The 23,067-nt window shown below is 38.8% G+C and overlaps 1 protein-coding gene across 4 annotated transcripts in view; it reads left to right on the top strand.

Annotated features, from left to right (window-relative positions):
* The window catches only part of HMGCLL1 (3-hydroxy-3-methylglutaryl-CoA lyase like 1), a gene marked incomplete at both ends in the record, with an annotated part of 120,056 nt that overhangs the window by 91,816 nt on the left and 5,173 nt on the right, over positions 1-23,067 (top strand). For 2 of the 4 annotated variants that reach the window (XM_080934780.1, XM_080934782.1), the window contains one exon: positions 18,848-18,973. The exons of the other annotated variants lie outside the window; for them this stretch is intronic. In XM_080934780.1, the coding sequence (XP_080790906.1) occupies positions 18,848-18,973 (126 nt within the window). The remainder of the gene's footprint in view (positions 1-18,847; positions 18,974-23,067) is intronic. 4 annotated transcript variants of the gene reach the window in all.

Genomic DNA, 23,067 nt, shown 5'->3' on the forward strand with positions numbered 1-23,067 from the left:
TCTGGCATGGATAAGATTAATGTACATCATTTTGAGAGGTATCTCGCTCCTTTTTTTTTTATGTGAAGAATATATAATGTTTTCTGCAGGTTCTTAAAAGATCCTATGGCTTATAAATATTTAGAACTTTGTTTTGGAAGAATATTTTTCTCTAGAACTATCAAGGCCTACATCTCAATAAATAATGCCCTTGTCTTAAAATACATTTTAACTATTCAAAATTTTTATTAAGAGAATTACCTACCAGAGCCTAAAAGTTTACTTTAAGTAATTAACATGTATTATGTCATGTCTACTATGGACAAGACTATAAGATCTAAGGGAGAAAGAAGATGGGAAATGGAGGTCAGGGAGTTGAGAAATAACAAAAACCGCCCCAGTAAAAACTCATATTTTGCATGGTTATTTAACAAAATCAAAAGACATCAGCTTATGACATCTAAACCCATTTAGCAGCACTCACTTTTGTATGTGAAGTATGCAAAAATTCTCAATACATAATACAGAAATATATAAAAAATAACCCCCAACCATCAGAGATAGATGAACATACAAAACCAATAAACTAAATAAATCATATAGTCGACTTGAAGATTAAAATTCTATGACCATTTTCACAGATGTGGATAAAGGTATAGGAAGTGGAAGGAGGATACTACAAAAAATAAAGGTATGTTTGACAATCCACAGCGAACATCATCCTAAATGACTAAACACTCAGAACAATACCTTAACATCAGGAAGGAGACAGGACTGGAGACTATTCCTACTGCTCTCCAATACAGTGCTTGGAGGCCTGGCTAGAGCAAAAAAGAAAGAAAGGCAAATCAAGAGCAAATAAACAAGGAAAGAAGTGGACTTATCCTATTTGCAGATGCTATGGCAGTATGGATAGGAAGCACAACAGTGCCATCTGAGAACTATAAATAATCAGCACTTACAGCAAAGTTTTATGGTATCCAAACAGTAACTTAGAGAAACCAGTAATCTTTCTGTATACCAAAGACAGACATACTGAGAAAGAGATTATAGAAAAACTCCCTTTCACAATATCCCAAAAGAAAACACCCAGAAGTAAACCTAAATAAGGAGGTCAAGACATCTATAATGAAAATTTTGAGTCTGTGAAGAAATCAAGTAAGACACTTAAAAAATAAAAACCCTCCATGCTCCTAAACTGATGGAATTAATATTGTGAAAATGACATTTGTACTGTAAGCAATTTACAGATCAATGCAATCCTATGCAGAATTCCAAGACAGTTTGCACAGAAATAGAAAAATAGCTTAAATTGTGTATTTTTGTTAATGTCATATGAAGTATTATTTTACATAGAAACCTCAACCAAGAGAACAAAGCTGGAGAAACAGTCATACCAGATTTCATGCTATAGTACAGACCTATGGGAACAAAAGAGTGTAGTCCTGGAGATGCAGAAACACACAGATAGATCAATAAATCAAAATAGACTACTCAATAGGAGCACATGTAATGAGACAAATTTCATTTTTGATAAAGCATCTTCAACAAATAGAACTTGGAAAGTCGGACAATCACATGTAGGAGAAAGAAATTAGATCCGTATCTACCACCTTGCACATGCACAAAAAATAAACTGCAAGTAAATCAGAGGTCTCAGTATGAAACCGGAAACTCTAAAACTCTACAGGATATAGGTTCTAAAAGGGACTTTCTGAATAGAGCTCTACTTACACAGGAATTAAGGCCAACAGTTGACAAATAAAAGTGAAACTGTCATAAAACTAAAAGTTTCTGTCCAGCAAAGGAAACAACCAGTTGATTGAAGAGGAAGTCTACAGAGTGGGAGAAAATCTTTGTTTTAGCCATGCATCTGTTTTAGGATTAGTGTCTAGAGTATGAAAGAACTAAACAAACAACCAAACAAACAGCAACAAGCCCCAGAGCACCAAGAAAACAGTCCAATAACATGACTCTAGAATATGTCCTGAAATCTGGACATCTGAAATCTAGCATTTTTTTTTCCGTTTGCTTGGGATTGTTTGGGTACCCAGGGATTTTGTGATTTTTACAGAGCAACTTTTCTGCCAAAATTTATAAAGTGGAACAAAATACTGAACCCAAACAGGACTTTTGTGTAAAAGACTTTCTGAACAATAGCCATGGGAAGTACTTCTCAAAGGAAATGCTGTGCTTTTTGTTGGGTGTTTACTTAAGTTCACTTGGTTTATATTCTGAAAAATATTGGTGGCTATATAAGGACCACATTCAAAAGCCTCCATTCCCCACAGTATAAAACGGTGATGTTGACCCATGTTCTGACCTTGACAATTCAGTAACTTGCAATGCAAAGCTGTTCCTATCAAAAGAAATCTGGAAGAGACAGCCTGTGTAGTTACTCCTTAAAACAAAGCAAAGCAAAGCAAACAAAACAAAACAAAACAAACACAGTGATTTAAGTTTTGGGCCTAATTTTCACTTGCTAATAAATGATCATTTGTTATCTATGTAATGAATTGTAGATTGTCCTAAAAGTTTTTTAATGTTAATTCGACTTCCAAAAAGTTGCTGCCTAGTCTGGAGGTGACTTCATCTGACCTTCCCTTTTTAATTAGAAAAATAAAGGAAAGCCAGTGACTGCTCAGGGTAAAGGAAGAGGAGAAAAGGGGTCAGAGAGGAGAGTTCAGAGGAGGAAGAGGATGGAAGAAAAACTCCAAGATGAAGATTTATAAAGATGACCTAGATCCAGGTGGGCATAATTGGCTTTAAATAGCTATGAATATTTAAGGATTTTATAGGCCTAATATCTCATATAGAAGGGCAGTTTGTGTCTTTGTCTATTTGGTGTAATCTTGTTGTGTAGAGCGTTTGTGGATTGAGAATTGAATACATAAGCCTGTATGAAAAGCTATCGGACTATAGAGTTGTGTTTGTGTGGGATTTGGGGGTAGAGAAACACCCTGGGATGGAGGCTATAGGGAAGGCAGAGGAAAACCGCCAAAGGAAGGGAGAATGCAGATAGAGTGAGACTGTGGGGTCGATAAAAAGATAAATAATTTTTTTATTTTTTAATATTTACTGCAACAATGAATAGCTAAAATGATAGATTTATCTTCTAACAAATAAAGAAAGTTAAAGTCAACTGGGAATCAGCTGGGCATGGTGGCATACACAAAGGTAAAATGCTAACTGTAGTACTAGGGAGACAGAGGAAGGGAAAGTTCAGCCTGAGCTACACAGAAAGTTCCTGTCTCAGCAAAACAAAACAAAAACAAATGAAGGGGATCATTGATTGATCCTCAAGAAAAAGAACATTTTTCATTAGAAGTTGCAAGTGTCACAAATCAAATGAATAAATAAAACTAAATAACATGGCTCTATCAACAATATGGTTTTCACGTAATGGGTGGCAGATGTGAGCAGAGAAACACCATAGAAGCTGGGGGATAAGGGATGGAACAGGGGATATGGAGGGAAATCTGGGAAAGGGGACAACATTCAAAATGTAACTAAAATATATCCAATAATATCAAGGAATAAAAAGAAATGTTTTCCCATGAGATTCAGCTCTGATATGTGTCTGGGGTTGTTTTATAGTTGTTGATCCCCATGGCCCCTTGGTTCTAGGTACACCCTAAGATGCCAAATATCTTCCCCTTCAAGACACATGTTCTGATTTTGCTCATTTTACTGTTACTTACACTGGTTAGTAGCTTATGTACCTTCTGGTTTATTTGGAGCTCAACTCAAATATGTCTATTAACAAAATGACCCTTGATAAACTCTCCATCAGTGACTTATCTTTGTCACACATTTTCCAGTATCATCTTATCATCTTGACGCTTAGCTTTTGTGTCTTTTTATGCTGATGTGACCAAAAATGTAGTTATATTTGAGAAGATGAATGTTTACCTGAGAAAAGGTATGTGTGGTATTTTCTTGACTAATCATTAATGTGGGAGGGCTGAGCCCATTGTGGGCAGTGCCACCTCTTATACCTGGATGGTATAGGAAAGCAGGCTGAGGAAGCCTTGTGATGTAAGCCAGTAAGCAGCATTTCTGCGTGGCTCCTGTTTCAGTGTCTGATTCCAGTACTTCCCTTGAGTCCTCTCAGTGCTGAAGTGTGGCCTGTGAGAATTGTAAGAAACAAACCATTTCTTCCCCAAGTTACTTTTGGTCATAGTGTTTTATGACAGCATTAGAACCCTAAGACAGCTGTTTGAAGTATTTTCTCCCTTGGTATAATATTAACTATATGACAGAACAGGTTGTGTGTTCTATAATTGCTACCAATGCACATGTAATAGGAACTCCAAATATCTGTTAAGTGGTAGAAACAATACTCACCACTATCTATTACTAAGTACTGTCTTAATCTTTAAATGTTAGAGTTTTTGAGATACCTGAGACCTTAACTCTAATTTATTCCTAGTGTTGAACTTTATATTAAATATATGTATATGTATATGCATTATGTGTATATTGCAAATATGTGTTATTCAGATTTCTCAGACTTGTATCTCCCTTAGAGAAAGCTCTTCCTCTCTACTCTCTACTTTTACAATGTGCCTTTGTGAGAGCCTGCATATTGTGCCATCTTCTTCTATTCCTCTTATAATTCCTAGCTAAAAAGGTAGACACTTAGGCACACTACATTCGTGCATTGGCTTCGGTAACTGGTGTGTGGGGTTCAAGGTGGGACTACAAAAACAGTGGTTTTTAAGGAGTCTTCTGTTGAAAACAGAAGAGATAGAACATTTTTGCTGTATAAAACTGTGACTTTTATATGGGAAACATTGAAGAATTAATCAAATATAGAGAAAAGATACAGAGAGAAGATACCACCCAGGAGAAAGGAGATGAGAGAGGAGGTTCTGTTCTGCCAAGGACTGCTCTACCAAATTTCATGGTTTTCTTTTAAAAAAAAGGATGAGATATATTTGAATTTATTGGACTGTGGCAAATACAGAATAAACTAGCAGCAAGTAAGTGGATAATCTTTTGATCAGTTTTTAGGCAAATGCGGCAGAAAAGTTGTCCTTCAAGCATAATTATTTACTGTAATGACTTTAAGTAAAAGGTAAAGCCATGAATTTGGAATATAATCAAGGATGTCATCTCTGCAGGTCAACTGCAGAGTTTTCTGGTCACATTAGTAGCCAGGTAACACTCACCTACATGAGTTCTAGTGCTGCGAGAATTAGAAAGCAAAATATTAGAAATAAAGAAACCGCAAAGGTGTTGTCCTCTATTAGAACCAAGCAGCCACATAGCAAGGGAGGCATTCTTCCTCAGCTGCTGAGCCTGCCCTCTCCAGCTTATCCTGCAAGGCTTGTTACATTTGGGCTCCACTGTGATTAGTGGGATTCTCAGTTACAAAGAGGAAAATATCAAGAATTTCCAGAAAGGAACTGGGGTCACTCTCAGCCTATTCAGAGTCAATATTGGGCATTTTCCACACTAGAGTTTTGTGGTAAGTACCACCAAGAGCACTGGGTGAGGAGAATATTCTGACTTCCTTGTCCTATAAAAGCCTTCTTCTGACCGGAGATCGTGAGGAATGCAGCTTGCTGAGGTTGGCCTCTTCCCTGAAAATACAGAGAAGAGAAAGAATGAGCAGGAAAGAACTCTTGGGGAAAATTGGCCTGGAATTTTGGAGTTGGGTTACTTCTTCCAGGTTCCTTGCCTTGAGTTCATGCCTTGGCATGCTCAGTGAACAATGTCAGGGACTATGTCAACCAAATAAACCATTTCTCTCAAGTTGGTCATGATGTTTATCACAGCACTAGAGAAGTAACTAATACACTTAACAAACTAACCTTTGCAGACAATTCTTTCATAGTTGAAGACCTAATTCATTATAAAAGTAATTCCTTTTATGGGTTTAGATTGTCTTTTTGTATTTCATCAATGGAGGAATCATTATTTGAGAATGTCACTGGAGTGGCTTCTATACCCCACCCCATTAAATGTAGCCTGCTGAACTTAGCTTTTGAGCTACAAACAACAGGGGGTTTGTTAGTGATAGTCCCACTTCATTCATTCCCATACTTTGTTAACTCACAAGTTTATTTTCATTTTCTTTCTAACAAATTGGGTTTTAGTAGTTGTTTCATGTTAAATACTCTCCATCATTGGCCCAATGGTACCTTGCTCTGCTCAGCTATTATTTCTACTCACAGATGCCTCACTCGTTAACCACAGTCACTGTCCTTCTCTTGCTAGTGAGACTGGAGCAAAACAACACCATTGGTGAAGCAAGGGCTGACAAACCATCAAATGCCCTATTTCTTAGAGGCTAAAACTCATCCCCTTTGGGAAGACTCGAAGGGTGCCTCAGGATTAAGGACTTGCTTCATTCTCAGTGGAACTGTCTAGCAGTAATCTTATTAAATTCTTCCTAGTGAACCAATTTCTATTCCTCATCTGTATCTTTAATTCATCCATTCTCAATATGTAGAATACCCTTTTCCTTAGCTGGACTTCCCCCAAATACCCTTTAAAGCCCTATTAAAGGCAGACTCTTTACCAGACTTATTCTCACTGCCCCTTTCTGCTCTTCTGCAAACTGTCCAACACATCTTGCTAGTGTTTCTCAAAGCCTTTCCTTATAATTTTCATTAGCATACATATTTTGCTTTGTTGTGCTTACATGTATTTATGACATATCTTTTCACCAGGAACATATTAGTTTAGTGATTTGTTAGGGACTATGCTTTGTTTTATCTATCTATCTATCTATCTATCTATCTATCTATCTATCTATCTATCTACCTATCTATCTATCTATCTATCTATCTATCTATCTATCTATCTATCCATCTATCTAATCATTCCATCAGTTTACATCTCAAATGATAAACTACTTTTCAGTTATACCCCCATCAGCCCACCCATCCCATCATATCCCCTTTTCCGGTTACTTCTCCACCAGTCCCCATCCCATATCTGCCCTCACCTCTCCCCTTTGCCTGTGTGAAAATGCTCCCCCACCCACACAGACTCTCCTGCCCCATTGCTCCAGAATCCCCCTACACTGGAGAATTAAACCTCTCCTGGACCAAGGGCTTCCACTCTCATTGCTGTCAGGCAAGGCCATCCTCTGCTACATACATATCTGGAGCCATAAATCCTTCCAGGTACACTCCTCGGTTGGTGGTCTAGACTCTGGGAGAACTGGGCAGTCAGGCCAGCCTATGTTGTTCTTCCAATGGGGTTGCAATACTTCTCTGTTGCTCCAGTTTTTCTGCCAGCTCCCCAACCAGATTTTCTGAGCTCCTTTTGATGGTTGGCTTCATACATCCATATCTGCATTGGTCATTTGCTGGCCAAACTTCCTTAGGAACCATCATACTTGGTTCCCATCAACAAGCACCTCTTGACCATGGCAACTGTGTTGGGTTTGGTGTCTGCAGACATGATATATCTCCAGGTGGGGCAGTCCTTGGTTGGCCCTTCCTTTAGTCTCTGTTCCAATTTCTTGTCCCTGCTCTTCCTATAGACAGGAACATTTCTGGGTTAATAACTATGAGATGGGTGGGTGTCCCCATCCCTTGACAGGGGGCTGTGCCTATCTGCTGGAGGAGGTCTCTATAGGTTCTATCTCCCCCTTCTCTGCACAGTTTCACTAAAGTCATCCCTGTTGGGTCCACGGAGGCCCGCATTTCCCTGGCATCTGGGACCCTTCAGTGGCTATCCCCAGTTGTTTATCCCACCTACGACATCATTTGATTTCCTGACCCTCTGTCTCTCTCACATCTCCTACAGATCCCGATGCTGCCCCCCCCCCTTATTTCTTCCCCCTCCTTACTCCCTTTCCAGTCTCCTTTTCCCTCTACTTTTCACAATGGTCTTGTTCCCCCTCAATGTAGGATTAAAGCATCCACACCCTAACCTTCATTTCTTTAACACTCCATGTGTTCTGTGGGTTTTATTATGGGCATTTTGGGCTTTTGGGTTAATATCTATTTATTAGTGAGTATTTACCATGTGTGTTAGTTTGTGTCTGGGTTTACTCACTCAGGATGATATTTTCTAATTCCCTCTATTTGTCTAAGAATTTTATGAAGTCATTGATTTTAATTTCTGTGTAGCACTCTATTTGGTATATGTACCACATTTTCTATATCCATCCTCCTGTTTAGGGACACTTGGGTTGCTTCCAGCTTCTGGATATTATAAGTAAGGCTGCTATGAATATAGTGGAGCATGTGTCCTTGTTATATGTTGGAGCATCTTTTGGGTATATGCCCAGGAGTTAGGTATAGCTAGGTCCTCAGGTAGAACTTTTTCAGGTTTTCCTGATGACTAAAGATGTTGAACATTTGTCTAAGTACTACTTAGCCATTTGAGATTCCATGGTCGAGAATTTTCTGTTTAGTGCTGTACTCCACTTTTTAATATGGTCATTTGCTTCTCTAGCGTCTACCTTATTGAGTTCTTTGTATATTTTGGATATTAGTTCTCTATGGAATATAAGGTTTGTAAATACCTCTTCCCAATCTGTGGGTGGCCATTTTGTCCTATTGACAGAGTCCTTTGCTTTACAGAAGTCCCATTTGTTGATTGTTGCTCTTAAAGCATAACGCATTGGTGTTCTGTTCAGAAAATGTCCCCCTGTGCCAAAGTATTTGAGGCTCTTCCCCACTTTCACTTATATTAGATTCAGCATATTAGGTTTTATGTGGCAGGTCCTGAATTCACTTTGACTTGAGCTTTGTACAAGGAAATAAGAACAGATCAATTTGCATTCTTCTACATGCAGTCCGCCAGTTGAACCAGCACCATTTGTTGACAATACTGTCTTTTTTCCACTGCATGGTTTTAGCTTCATTGTCAAATACCAAGTCACCATAGGTGTGTGGGTTAGGAATGGTACCCAATTCTTTCTGTGAAGCCACAGTTACACTGATACCTAAACCACAAAGAGACCCATCAAAGAAAGAAAACTACAGACAAGTTTCTTTTATGAATATCAATGCAAAAATAATAAAATTCTTGCAAACTGAATCAAAAAATACATCAAAAACAACCATTCACTATGATCAAGTCTAGGCTTCATCCCAGGGATGTAAGGATGGTTAAATATATGGAAATCTAGCAATGTAATCCACTATATAAATAACTCAAAGAAAAATAAACTGATCATCTCATTAGATGCTGGGAAAGTATTTGACAAAATTTAAAACTTCTTCATTGATAAAAGTCTTGGAAAGATAAGGAATCCAAGATCCTTACCTAAACACCATAAAAGCAATATACAGCACACTAGCAGCCAATATCATACTAAATGGTGAGAAACTTGAATCAATCCCACTAAAATCAGGGACTCCAGGAGGCTGCCCACTCTCTCCTTATATAGTACTGGAAGTCCTACACAGATCAATTAGACAACAAAAGGAGGACAAATGGATACATATTGGAAAGGAAGAAGTCAAAATATCACTATTTGCAGATAATATGTTAGTATACTTAAGTTACCACAAAAATACCACCAGAGAACTCCTAAACTCATTAAACAAGTTCAGCAAAGTGGCTGGATATCAAATTAATTCAAACAAATCAGTAGCCCTCCTCTATTCAAAGGATAAACAGTCTGAGAAAGAAATTAGGGAAATGACACCCTTCACAATAGTCACAACAATATGAAATACCTTGGTGTGACCCTAACTAAGCAAGTGAATGATCTGTTTGACAAGAACTTCAAGTCTCTGAAGAAAGAAATTGAAGAAGACATCAGAAGATGGAAAGATCTCCCATGCTGATGGATTGGCAGGATTAATATAGTAAAAATGACCACCTTACCAAAACAATTTACAGATTCAATGCAATCTCCATCAATATTCCAACTCAATTTTTCATAGAGTTAGAAAGAACAATTCTCAAACTCATTTGGAATAACCAAAAGCCTAGGATATCGAAAACTATTCTCAACAATAAAAGAACTTCTGGGGGAATCATCGTCCCTGACCTTAAGCTGTATAGGGAGCAATATTGATGAAAGTGACATGGTATTGCTATGGAAACAGTCAAGTAGAGCAATGGAATAGAATTGAAGACCCCAGAAATGAACCCGCTCACCTCCGGACTAAGCTTTGTAACTCTTGCTTCTCTAAAAAGAAGCTGTGCATTAAGAAGACACCCTGGTAGCTCCTGGAAGCCTCTGGAAGGAAGTTCACAAGCCAAGAGCAGAGACTGGGAAGTCATTTTCTCACTCAGTTCTGAACCCCAGAGCTATGTCTTAGCAAACACGCAGCAATTTTCATATTATTAAACATCATGTGTCTGAATCTTGTCAATTATACAAGTTGGATAACAAATTGCAGCAAGTCTCCTAAGGCTATTGACCAGTGGAAAGCAGTGAATACAGCTTTAATTACATACAATTTTATAATTAAAAGATTTGAGGTTGCTTCAGGGGCTAAGGAGCTCAAGGCTGGCTCTCTTCTGGTTCAGCCCCTCTTTCTTCCCTTTCTGTTCAGGCCTGAAGTTCTGTGCTTACTTACCATTGCTCACACAACAGTGCCTGACTACAGTTCTTACCTAAGAGATCTCGAAAATATATAATTTTGCTGTGTTTCAGATCTGAGGTGGACAATGACTGCCCCATCTGAAGAGTCATCAACTTCAGCCCACATCACATGTATACACACACACACACACACATACACACACACACACACACACACACACACACACACACACACACTTCCTTACAGATGAGGATGTATATTTAGGAAAATATGGTTCATATCCATGGGGAAAAGGCAGGTATTGAACATGTAAAACAAAACAAATTGTTTATATTTTTCCATACTCAGATGTGTAGGGATACAGTGCTATATCGTGCATGGACTGGATCAAGCCCAGTTGTTCTGTGTGCAGATACACTTGTACTTGGGGTTTGTATATATTGTAACTCTGTACTTACTTTCTAGGTATTATGCCATACAGTGTAGGTATAAGGGAGTGACGTTCAAGCTAATCTATTGCCTGCTGCCTTGACTTCTTCCAGGCAGCTGCTCTGCACAGTCTCATAAGCTCGCTCTTGTTTGTCAATATGGGTAGCACTATTTACTCTCTTTCCAAAACACAGGATTTCCAGCCCTTTCCTCCTTTAATCAGCTCCCATCTTTGTTGTTCCGTCTTTTGCCCGTGTTTATTGGCAATTGGTCGTAGCTTCAGTGTTAGGGGCCTCGCATCAGGATCTGTTTCAGAATTGGAAGTTATTTACCTCTGACCAGAAACAGGCCAGAAACAAGGCCTGTTCTGAATCAGCCCTTAGCTGAAACTGTTGTGGTCCCTGCAGCCTCCTGGAGCAGCAGCAGCTCGGTTTGCTTAAAGTCAGTTAATCAACTGAGCAGTTGCACTTGGCGGGTGCTGGGGCGCAGAGGAAGGCTATCACCTGACTGTAAACTGTGATATTCTTTAGGTCATTATAATGGCATACCATGGTCTCTGCCTCTCTAGCGGCTATTTACACAGTTGTATAGCTTCTACTTTTCTCTCCTCCTATCCTACTCCCCAGCTTTGTACAAGCTTAATGGAGTATTGTGAGTATTGTCAAGGAAGGCTGGGGCTAATGCCGGTGTCAGAGAGCCAGAATGAGATGATGGAATCTTTTCTGCACTCTGAAATGTGAACTCACATGCGATGTGTTTGACAGGTTGGTCACTTCTTTTTCCTCCAGAGATCCAGTGCCCTTGTAGCTTTATTCTCTGAACTTTCATCTGTCTGCCCCACAGCACCCCCAAAATAGTTTTCTCTATTAGTTTACTTGCTCATCTTCATTATGAGCTGTTCCATGGTCACTAGTCATAAGTACTTTGTTACGGTTTCATGTGTGGCACCATTCTTTAAACTGGACATGGCCTGTGGCTTCCAGCTAAATGCCTTCTATGGTCTTCCTGCCATTCCGAGAGGCCACTGGCGGCACCTTCCATGTCTTTTGTCACCATTCTGCATAACATGTTCTCTGCCCATTAGCCGTGCCAACCAGGCTTTTATTTTATTTTAAAATGTTTTTATTTATTTTGTGAGAATTTTGTACAGTATTTTTATCATATTCTTTTTCATTCCATAACCTATCTCTTGTCCCCTGTCCCTATTCAACCAACTCAAGGTTCTCTCTCTGCATTCCTCTCTCTTTCTTTGTCTCTCCTCTCTCTCTCTCTCTCTCTCTCTCTCTGTCTCAACAAACAAAAGAAAGAAACACTCTCTTTGGACCTCTGCTGGCAACAGCCAACAGTACTCATAATCATGTAAAACACACACACACACACACACACGCACACACACACACGTACACACGATACACATGTGTGTGCACATGCACAAATAGACATTGTGGGATGATCTGTGCAAAAGTGAGAAATAGGGAAAGGGACACACAAAGAAGTTAAAAGCCAACAGTCATGAGAGCTTTCCACTGTCACCTTGATTAGAAGGTCACTGATTAAATAAAGTCAGTCTAGGCCAAGAGGCAACCACAAAATAACTTAGAAGTTAAAATATTAAGTTACCCTTCTAGACAAAACATAATCATAAAAAGGCCAGGTAACAAAAGAAAGGCCATAAAAAGGAAGGGAGAACAATGCAAGACATAGGAAGAAATGGGCCAAAGGGCAGACTAGGAACTCAGAAACTGTGTTCTCGTTAGATGTCTGTATATCATACTACAGATCAGGATAATGGCTTTATCTACTTTTGTGTTGCCTGTGATCACATGGTCATTTAGGAACCCAGATGTCTTCTTCTCATGGCTCTCCATTTCCTCAATGCCATTCATGCTTGATTATTTGAAAGGAAAAGGCCACATAGTTTCTGAAAACACTTGTTTGAGTGAGTGATGGCGCATACTGAGTTGCTCGTGTGCTGTTGCTTCCGCACAGTTCCATGCGTTATGCACAGTGAAGTACTGTTGTGTATCTGGATCCTGAAAGCAGACCAAACAGGGTTTTGGTGAAAAGCTACAATGACTGAAATTCTTACACTGCCAGGTCAAAGGGTATGGGTGTCCAAACTTTTTTATGCATTAACTTTCCTTTGGGGACTTGAAATGCATATTTTTGGTGTTCAAAAAGGAAAATGATGATTTTTGGCAGAGATCACAGAAATCCTCAAGCTAGAACTTCGGACTATTTTTGACTCTTAAATGTACAAGTCAGGAAGTAGCATTTGCTAACATCTTAGTGTTGACATATGAGATGTTTATTATTATATTTTTATGTCAGGTCTGTCTCTTGCTTCTGAAGAATGCACTGGCAGCCTGAACCTTACCACTTAGGAATTAGTAATGTGGAAACTCAGTTATATATAGCTTATATTTATGTATTAACTGAAACTGTGCATATATCAAAATCATTGTGTTTATTGGACATTGGTCTAGTTATTTTATCTTAACATGCTAGAAACCATGGATGGTGGATGAAGAATGAAGAAATTCATTCAAAAGAAGAAAAGCAGACAGTGCTTCTGCAGCAAGGGGACAGGAGTATGAAGGGGGTTGGACATGACTGAAGTACATTATGTATATGTCAGAAGCACTGCCACTAAGCTCACTGTAGTGTGCACTCCACATACACACATTTACAAAGGAAATAGGTGACACTAAAAGTCATCATCTACAGAATTGAATCCCGGAAGTGAGAGGCTGAGTTAGAGCAAATTCTCTCTGGTTGTTGTATTGCCAGAAGAACAGAGTTATGAGAAAAGAGTAACCTTCACTAAAAGCCCACTTGCCTTAAGTACCTGTGAAATGAATTGTTATAGAGAAAACACCGTTACATATCAGAGTTATTATTGTATTTTTATTACATATTAAAACCTATAGTATTATGTATTATGTTAATATATAAACAGAATACATAATGCTATAATATGTAATATATAATATTAATATTATTATATTTATTATCAGTTACTATTGTTATAGTCTGGAAATGCAAATACATACCAGAGGGTCTTGTTCATTTATCTTTTATTTCCTTAAAATTCAATTAAAAGAGTTTAATATTCTTTGAAATTATTAATTGTGTCATACTAGTCTCTATTAATAAATTATTATCTGTTCTTTCCTTGTTGTGCATTTTTAAAAAAAGAATTTATTTCTACTCTTACCGGAAAAAGTACAAAGAAAGTCCAAGCTTGATAACAACTCTGTCAACATTTTCTGAGATTTTCCTGAGCAGTCCTCTTACAAATGCAACAAGCGGGGCTAGAGGGTTTTCCCTGAAAAGTCTTGATGATGCTGCTAAGAAGAAGGGGGTCTCCCAAGGAAAGAGGGCTTTCTTAGCTGTCAGTGCTCTGCTCTCAGCTCACACTGCATCCCAGAGCAATGCTTCAGGTCAGAAAAGGAATGGCTTGAAGGGGCTTGGCAGGGCCTGTCCTTTAGTCTATGGCGAATGTGAACCAGCTTTATCAGCCTGCACACAACTGGCCCTTCCTTTCTCTTTCTCATTCTAATCATGTGAATTGGCACATACCAGTTGCCTTCTAGAGCTTCAGTTTCCTCCTCCATCAAATGGACATGTGTTATTAACCACTTCAGAAGGTGCTCTTGAACCTTCTCTATTGTGATGTGTACAATCCCTGTGAAAAGTAAGCATTAATAAGCATTTTTTAATATCTTTGATATTTTCTCATTCTTACCGAAATTGTCAATTTCCTGGTTAGGTATTTTTCATTTGATCTCTCTTATTTTCATTTCAATACGTCTATTTTATTTTAATATAACTAGTGAACATATAATATAACCTATTTCTACAGCAAAAGAAGAGTTTAAGAAATTCTATTTCAAAATCAAATGTCTGTTATATGAAAGCTTTAGTGATGCCCACATTCATTCCTAAATGTAGATACATACATGCGTGCATGTACTTAGAATGTCGGATACCCTAGTATTGACAAATATATCAGTTGGCCAAAACATTGAGAACTATTCATAGGTGCCTACTGTTCACCTACGGTTGTCATGTATGACATCTTCACTATGTAGTCACATGGCAAATGCGAGTTCTCTGTCTGCAGTGCCATAGCTCAGCATGGACCAATAATTTAATGGTTGAACATCATTTCTTGGAAAGATTTTGACTTACTGAAAAGGAGGCTGTGATCCATTCTTGATGTCTGGATGATTAAAGAGAAATAGTAATACTGGTGACTTTCGTCATCCACTGGAGAGAACACTGGCTACGGTGAATACAATGAAGAGCTAAAGTACCAGAAAATGGTGATAAGTGTTTTTATTAATGTATTTTAAGTGTGTGTGTGTGTGTGTGTGTGTGTGTGTGTGTGTGTGTGTTGCTTTCATACTCCCTGAGTCCATAAAAGGGTATCAGATTCTCTAGGGCTGCAGTTCCAGGCAGCTGTGAGCCAACCAACATGGGTGCTGGGATCCAAACTCATATACTCTGGAAGAGGAACGTTGCTGTTAATCCACCTCTCCTTGACAGATGAGTACAGCTCTGTTGTTATCCTTAATTGCTTAATTCTGGGTATTTTTAGCCCAAGGAGAATAATTTTTAATATTAGAAATAGTATTGTGAATCTAACATTATGTAGATTTTAGAAGGATGCTTGCTAGTTTTTAGAGAACAAAAGGATAGATTTAAAAGAAAATTTACATTGTCAAAATGTTAAGTGTTCCTTGAGACTTTAAAAACTTCAGTACCTGAAATCTTAGACTACATGGCATGTGTTGAAACTGGAACAGGATGCTTTTAAAATTGTTTGCTAAAATTCCATTATGTAAACACACTTATATATTTTGGGGGGATTATTTCTAAGCACCACTTATGGATAAACCTTTCCTTAATTAGTATGTCTGTGTAGTTAATTAGTATGTCTGCATGGTTTGAGCATCTGGCATTTTGAAAAATTTGCGTGCCACAGAATGCACCCACTGTTACAGTGAAGAGGCAGTGTGCTATAGTGTATCTCGTCCCATTTGTCGCTCTCCAGGAAGGGCTATTAGTACCACTTTTGCACAGATCTGTAGAGCTCATGAAGGTGAAAGCCACAAGTGTGATCACCGGGTTTACTGATCAGTAAGAGGAAGAGTGAATGAAGGGTCATAATGACGCTTCCTTTCAGCTGAATATGTTTGTTGTTTGGTTTTCTTTCTTTCTATTTGGGGCCCCGGGAAAACTGTTTCTCTTTGGATTCCAGTAGATTACCTCTTAGCACACAGGACACAGGATTTAATAAATTTTATTTCTAATTCAAAGTTTCATGAGCATTGGGAGCTTTGTCTAGTCACCTGCATCATGGTTTTGCTTAATAAATAGTTCAACTCAGAGGAATAAGAAAACAAACACATAAAGAATAAGGAATATGTTGGCTGTGGCCTTATGCATTCAGCAGCCTCAATAGTCTTACATTTATCTTAAACATAAGAACGCTGTTTACTTGGTGAATTGTATTGCGTATCAGCTACCCACTTTGACTGAGCCCCAGTGACTTCTGAACAGGACGTGAACTTGGGGATTCTGATGTTACACTGCCACCATGTGGCTGTTCCCCTAAGATGGACAATGTTTCTGAGATGAAGAAATAAGTCAAGTACTTGGTTTTTAGTGTGGTGTCAGAAAAGTTTGGTGTGTACTACACCCACTCACCAACACACAGCACATCCTTGTACACATCCACCCATCAAAAACTTGTCCTCAGTGAATCTTTGTGTTTAATGAGAGGCAGGACAACATCCCCATGCTGTCATCTCCCTGAAGTAAGATAAGTGATCTGTGCATTATTTTCAACTATGCATAGGGATAAGTATTCAGTCACAAAGTCTAAACATATTCCCTCTATAATAAATTATCAGTAGAGCAACTGAGACTTTTCTTCTTCATTTGTTCTCTAGCTGTCTTTATACTTGCTATACAGACCTTAGAAATCTCTGCAGTAACTTTGGAGAAGTAAAAGAATGTACAGTATTATATGTGTACACATACTGTGATTTTTGTTTGCTTTTGTTTACTTTTTGCTATAAGTCATTCTGTGTAGTTTAGAGAGCCCTGAGCTTGACAGTTCACCAGCTGCCTCTTGAGTTCTGAACTTACACACAGTGCCTCCACCTAACACTGTACAATCTTTAAATCACAATGGCCCATTTATTTAGACAGAACATATAATTGAGAATTATTTAGACGGTACAAATAATTGAGAATTAAGAACATTAAACAGTTCCCAAGGTCATGTTACTCTTCTTAAAAAGTTTTTGAAGGTATTCAAGTTTATTATAAATTCATTTATTTATTTCTGCATGAATGTGCACCTGTGCAAGCTTCTGTGTTCCATGTCTGTGCAGGTGCTGATAAAGTACAGACTGTGTCTTGGAACTCCTAGAGCTGGAGTTACAACCTGTGAGCCACCTCACATGGGTGTTAGCCATCCAGTCTGGGTCCTCTGAAAGAGCAATAAAGTTCTTGACCACTGAGCTGCTTCTCCAGCTCCCAAATTCTATTTTTTAATTTTCATTGATGTGTATGAGAGTGTGTCTGTATGTTACATGTTATAGAAGCTCCAGAAGCAAGCTTTTGAAATTAAAATGAAAACAGGTGCATGCCTGAGATTGAAAGGAGTGAAGGAATAAGGAGTCCAGCTTCAGAAAGTCACTGGGAAAAGGTCAAAGCTATAGCAGGGCTCATTTAGATTAGAAAACTGGTCTAACTAATTTTGGGGAAGGGCTTGCCACTTGGATATTTAAGGAACCATAGGAACTTCCATGGATACTCAGTACTCACGTTTGTTAAAACTTCTCTCTCTCTCTCTCTCTCTCTCTCTCTCTCTCTCTCTCTCTCTCTCTCTCTCTCTCTCTCTCTCTCTCTCTCTCTGGATGATGGATTATATCCCACTAAATAGATTGGCTGGAAAGTGTAAAGGTTGAGGAATTGAAGTATTTCTGCAGCATTCATTATTAAATTGTTAGTTTTCCAGAGGAATGGCCCACCTCACTCCATTTTTACATTATTGAGAGCTGATGCCCAGGGCTCTTCTTGACATCATTGTTTGTTTACCTTTTATAGTAGCAGCACGTAAACTCTGTGTCCTCTGCTTCCCTGAGTCCAGACACCCAGTCTACACAAATGTGCAGCTTCCAGAGGCTGTGGATACAGGCAGAGCGGTGTTCTCTGGGTACAGAGAATTCTTTACCAGACCATGCATGTGCACAAGAAGCCTGAGGTTTCTCCCTGGGAAGAGGGGATGGTATGAGAACATCTTTGTATGAGTGAGAATTGTGAGTAACAGACAGAAAACATCACAACTGCCATAGAGAAGTTAGCGGGGACAGGGGATGCGAACTTCTCTAGAAAGACAGAGACCCCTTGCTTCTTAAATACTTTTTACTTCCAGAGTCTTATGTGTAAAATATTGTTCCCACCAAAATTTGGTGAATTTGGTAGGTAAATTGGTCCCACAAAACCTATTGCAGATACTAGCCTCATTGCTAAAACCAAGACCCAACTATCAGTCCTCATTGATAATGGATGTTGGAATTCTTTAAAGATAAATGTAGAAATTAGTGAATATATAAAACCAGAATAGCTAACTTTACTTCCAGCTCTAACCATGCCAGCTGAACTTTTACAGGGAATAAACAAACAGACAAAAGCCATACCTTTTAAATCTTGATATAAGACCAACCCAGCTGCAGAGATTTTTAGCAGAGATTTTGTGGGTCTAAGAGACAAACCAAAAAAGGAATTGGTTCTCCAGGGATGCTTCTAGCAACAAGTGAATGGTGACGTCGCATAGCACATAGCATGTTCAAACTGTGTTTACTGTTTCTTCACAATAGTTTAACTAGAAATGAGTGATTCATATCCTATACATGCACGTGCCTTAGCTGTTGTACTTTATTTTTCAGATGGGAATTAACGTGGTGGACTCTGCTGTATCTGGATTAGGCGGCTGCCCTTATGCAAAAGGTGCTTCTGGGAATGTAGCCACTGAGGATTTGATATATATGCTTAATGGCATGGGGCTCAATACAGTAAGTTCTTTATAATGTATTTTCAAATCCTATGCTTTCTTCTCAAACAGGAATACCCTCTCAAGCTTGAGAACAGCTGAAGTCTGGTTTTCTTACACATTTTCTATTTGCCGTATTGCACAGAAGGAAACCAAAAAAGGGTTGCAGAGACTCTGCACATACTTACTGCTGTGGCAATGTTACTGGCAGTGTTCTCATTCCACAAGAACTTGTGTCTTTGCAACCATACTCTGATTTTGCAGTTTTGCTTTTAGTATGAATCCCCAGAGAGGCTGAGATGATCCTCGGTCAGGCTGGGATTCTGTTGGCATGAGGCTCCTGAAACCTTGCTGATGGTCAATGGAAGAGCATAGGTTAATTGAGCCTGACACGTAAGACCCTGAGTCTCAAAGAGCCTTTTTCCAAGTAGCTGAAAATATAGGTCTTGCCGACCCTACTGCAACAAACACTGACCTTTCCTTATGCTTAGGAACAAAATCTGTAAGTACAGAGGGAAGTCCATTTCATGGACAGCTAGGAAAGGTGAGAAAACTATTCTGAGGTAGTTGGACACCAAAACCAAAGAAATTTGCCTCTCTCTCCTCCTCCCTCTCCAGTGTCAGTGTAATTACACTGATGCTCCCAAGGCACCCAACATCCCTCTAACTTCACATTCTTCACTGCTTTCAAGTGATTCTGAGTGGTCTTTCCATCATGCTCATGCTCCCTAGAGTTTTACCATGATATTGTTTATTCTTCTAGCATCCTATGCAGCCAAAACGCAATTATAGCTCATTCAGACTCAGTGTCTGTAGCATACAGTTGCTCAGTAAATTTTTATTGAGATTTTACCTGGCACCAAGACTAATAGCTGTTGTCTGAAAAACGACAAAATATATTGCTTATAGTTTCTTCATGAAAGTAGTAATTTACTTACACAGTGGCCTAATTATTGATTTAGAAAGTTGTGACTGAAAAGGAAGGGAGATCAGACCTTTCTTGGAACATGGATGATCGAATTAAGCTTAATTAAGAATCAGCGTTCAGTGTGTTCTGTAACTTTAGATTTTAATGCCAAATTCCAGAAAATCAAATGCCACCCGAAGTGTTTCTTGGGTTGAGGTGCACTATAGCCACTGGATCTCAGTCGCAGATAGTTACCAACTACAAGCAATTATAGGACCTATCTCTGCCCAGTGGATGATCGTCTCCTACACCAATTGTGCTGAAGTCCATCACGACTACAGGGCTGTCTGTACTGCAGGACTACACATAGCATGGCTCTGATTAAGCACCTAGCCAGGAGCTTGTATTTCCTCCAAGAGAAGGCTAAGTGTACACCACACTCTGCCTGTTGGTACCTTCTGTGTTACACATGGTTATTTGTGACTGGCTTGGCCATCATTAACCACATGCACCTGCTCCTCAAGTTCCACATACAGCGTGCTACATTTTTTTCTTAGGCCTTTTGTATTGGTCTTTGTTTTTGCAGTGCCTCAAACAGCTTCTTACTACAGTTTTCACATGAAACATAAAATGAATTGTACCTTCCACAGCCTCTTTCCCTTTCCTCATGACTTTCTTGGTCTTTTCACTTGGGTATATCTTGCTCCATGGGGCTAAGTGTAGTACAGTAATTTGTATTCATGAGTCTGTAATTGCCCAGAAACAGGTAAGCTTCATGGAGATAAATAAATATACAATCTATGTGAAAACTCACAACATATCATATTGCTTTCTAGACATCTGATAAATGATTTAAACTTAAATACAATAATTTTATAATCATATTGGTTCTTTTTTCACTTTTCATTAGATATTCTCTGTATTTACATTTGAAATGTTATCCCTTTTCTGCCAATCCCATCTACCCTCCCCCTCCCATAGTCTCCATGAAGGTGCTCTATTGCCCAACCACCCTCTCCCCTCTCAGCACCTTGGCATTCCCCTACACTGAGAAAACGAGCCTTTGCTGGACCAAAGTCCTCTCCTCTTATTGATTCCAGAGAATGATATCCTGCCTATGAACCTGGAGCCATGGGTCTCTCCATGTGAACTCAGTGGTTGGTGTTTTAGTCCCTGGGAGCTGTGGTGGGTTCGGTTAGTTAATAATTTTGTTCTTCCCATGGAGTTGCAGACCCTTTCAGCTCCTTCAGTTCTTTTTTTACCTTTTTCATTGGGGTCCCCATGTTCAATCTGATGGTTAGCTGCAAGCATCCTCCTCTGTATCAGTATGGCTCTGGCAGAGCCTCTGAGGAGGCATCCATATCAGATTACTGCCAGTAAGCACTACTTGGCATCAGCAATAGTGCTTGGGTTTAGTGGATGCATACAAAATGGATTCCTCAGGTGTGGCAGTCTTTGAATGATCTTTTCTTCAATCCCTGCTCCTCTATTTGTCCCATTATTAACTCCAATGAGTGTTTTGTTCTTCCTTCTAAGAGGGACTGAGGCATCCACCTTCTGGCCTTCCTTCTCTTGAGCTTCATAATATCTGTGAATTATTTTGAGGGTATTCCGAGTTTTGGGGGCTAATATCTGCTTATCAGTGAGTACCATGAGTATTCTTTTGTGACTGGGTGACCTCACTCAGGATGATAGCTTCAAATTCCATTTGCCTAGGAATTTCATGAAGTCATTGTTTTTAATACCTGAGTATATGTACCACAATTTCTGTATCCATTCCTCTGTAGAAAGATATTTAGGTTCTTTCAAGCTTCTGAATATTATAAATAAGGCTGCTATGAACATGGTGGAGCATGTGTCCTTGTTATATGTTGGAGCTTCTTTTGGGTATATGCCCAGGAGTGGTATAGATGCGTCCTCAGGTAGTACTATGTCCAATTTTCTGAGGAACTGCCAGACTGATTTCCAGAGTGGTTGTGCCAGCCTGCAACCCCACCAGCAATAAAGGAGTGTTTCTTTTTCTCCATATCTTCACCAGCATCTGCTGTCACTTGAGTTTTTTTTTAATCTTAGACATTCTAACTGAGGTAGAATATCAGGGTTGTTTTGATTTGCATTTCCCTGATCACTAGGGATGGTAAGCATTTCTTTCAGTGCTTCTTGGCCATTCGACACTCATCAGTTGAGAATTCTTTGTTTATCTTTGTACCCATTTTTTAAATTTGATCCTCTAGAGTCTAACTTCTTGAGTTCTTTGTATATATTGGATACTCACCATCTATCAGGTGTAGGATTGGTAAAGATCTTTTTTCCAATCTGTTGGTTTCTGTTTTTGTCCTTTTGACAGTATTCTTTGCCTTACAGAATCTTTGCAATTTCATGAGGTCCCATTTATCAATTCTTGATCTTAGAGCATAAGCCATTCGTGTTTGGTTCAGGAAAATTTCTCCTATGCATATGTGTTCTAAGCTCTCCCCCACTTTCTTTCTGTTCTATTAGTTTCAGTGTGGCTGGTTTTATGTGGAGGGCTTTGATCCATTTGAGATCTGTACAAGGAGATAAGAAAGGATTGATTTACATTCTTCTGTATGCTGACTACCAGTTGAAACAGCATCATTCAAGAGGCTGTCCTTTTTCCATTGAATGTTTTTTAATGTTTTCATAAAGATCAAGTAACTATAAGTGTGTAGGTTCATTTTTGGGTCTTCAATTTTATTCCATTGATCTACCTGCCTGTCTCTCTACCAATACCATGCAGTTTTTATCACAATTGATCTGTAATAGGGCGTGAGGTCTAGGATGGTGATTCCCTGAAAATTTTTATACTGTTGAGAATAGTTATTTATGATCCTGAATTTTTTATTATTCAAAATTAATTTACAAATTTCTTTTTCTAACTCTAAGAAGAATTGAGTTGGAATTTTGATGAAGATTGCACTGAATCTGTTGATTGCTTTTGGCAAGATGGTCATTTTTACTATATTAATTCTGCCAATTCATCAGCATGGGAGATCTTTCCATCTTCTGAGATCTTCTTCAATTTTTTTCTTCAGAGACTTGCATTTCTTGTCATAAGATCCTTCTTGATTGGTTAGAGACACACCAAAGTATTCAATATTTTTTGTTACTTTTGTGAAGGGTTTCAATTATCTAATTTCTTTCTAAGCCTGTTTGTTCTTTGAGTAGAGGTAGGCTACTGATTTGTTTGA

Source organism: Micromys minutus (assembly GCF_963924665.1).
Source record: "Micromys minutus genome assembly, chromosome: 21".
NCBI lineage: Eukaryota > Metazoa > Chordata > Mammalia > Rodentia > Muridae > Micromys > Micromys minutus.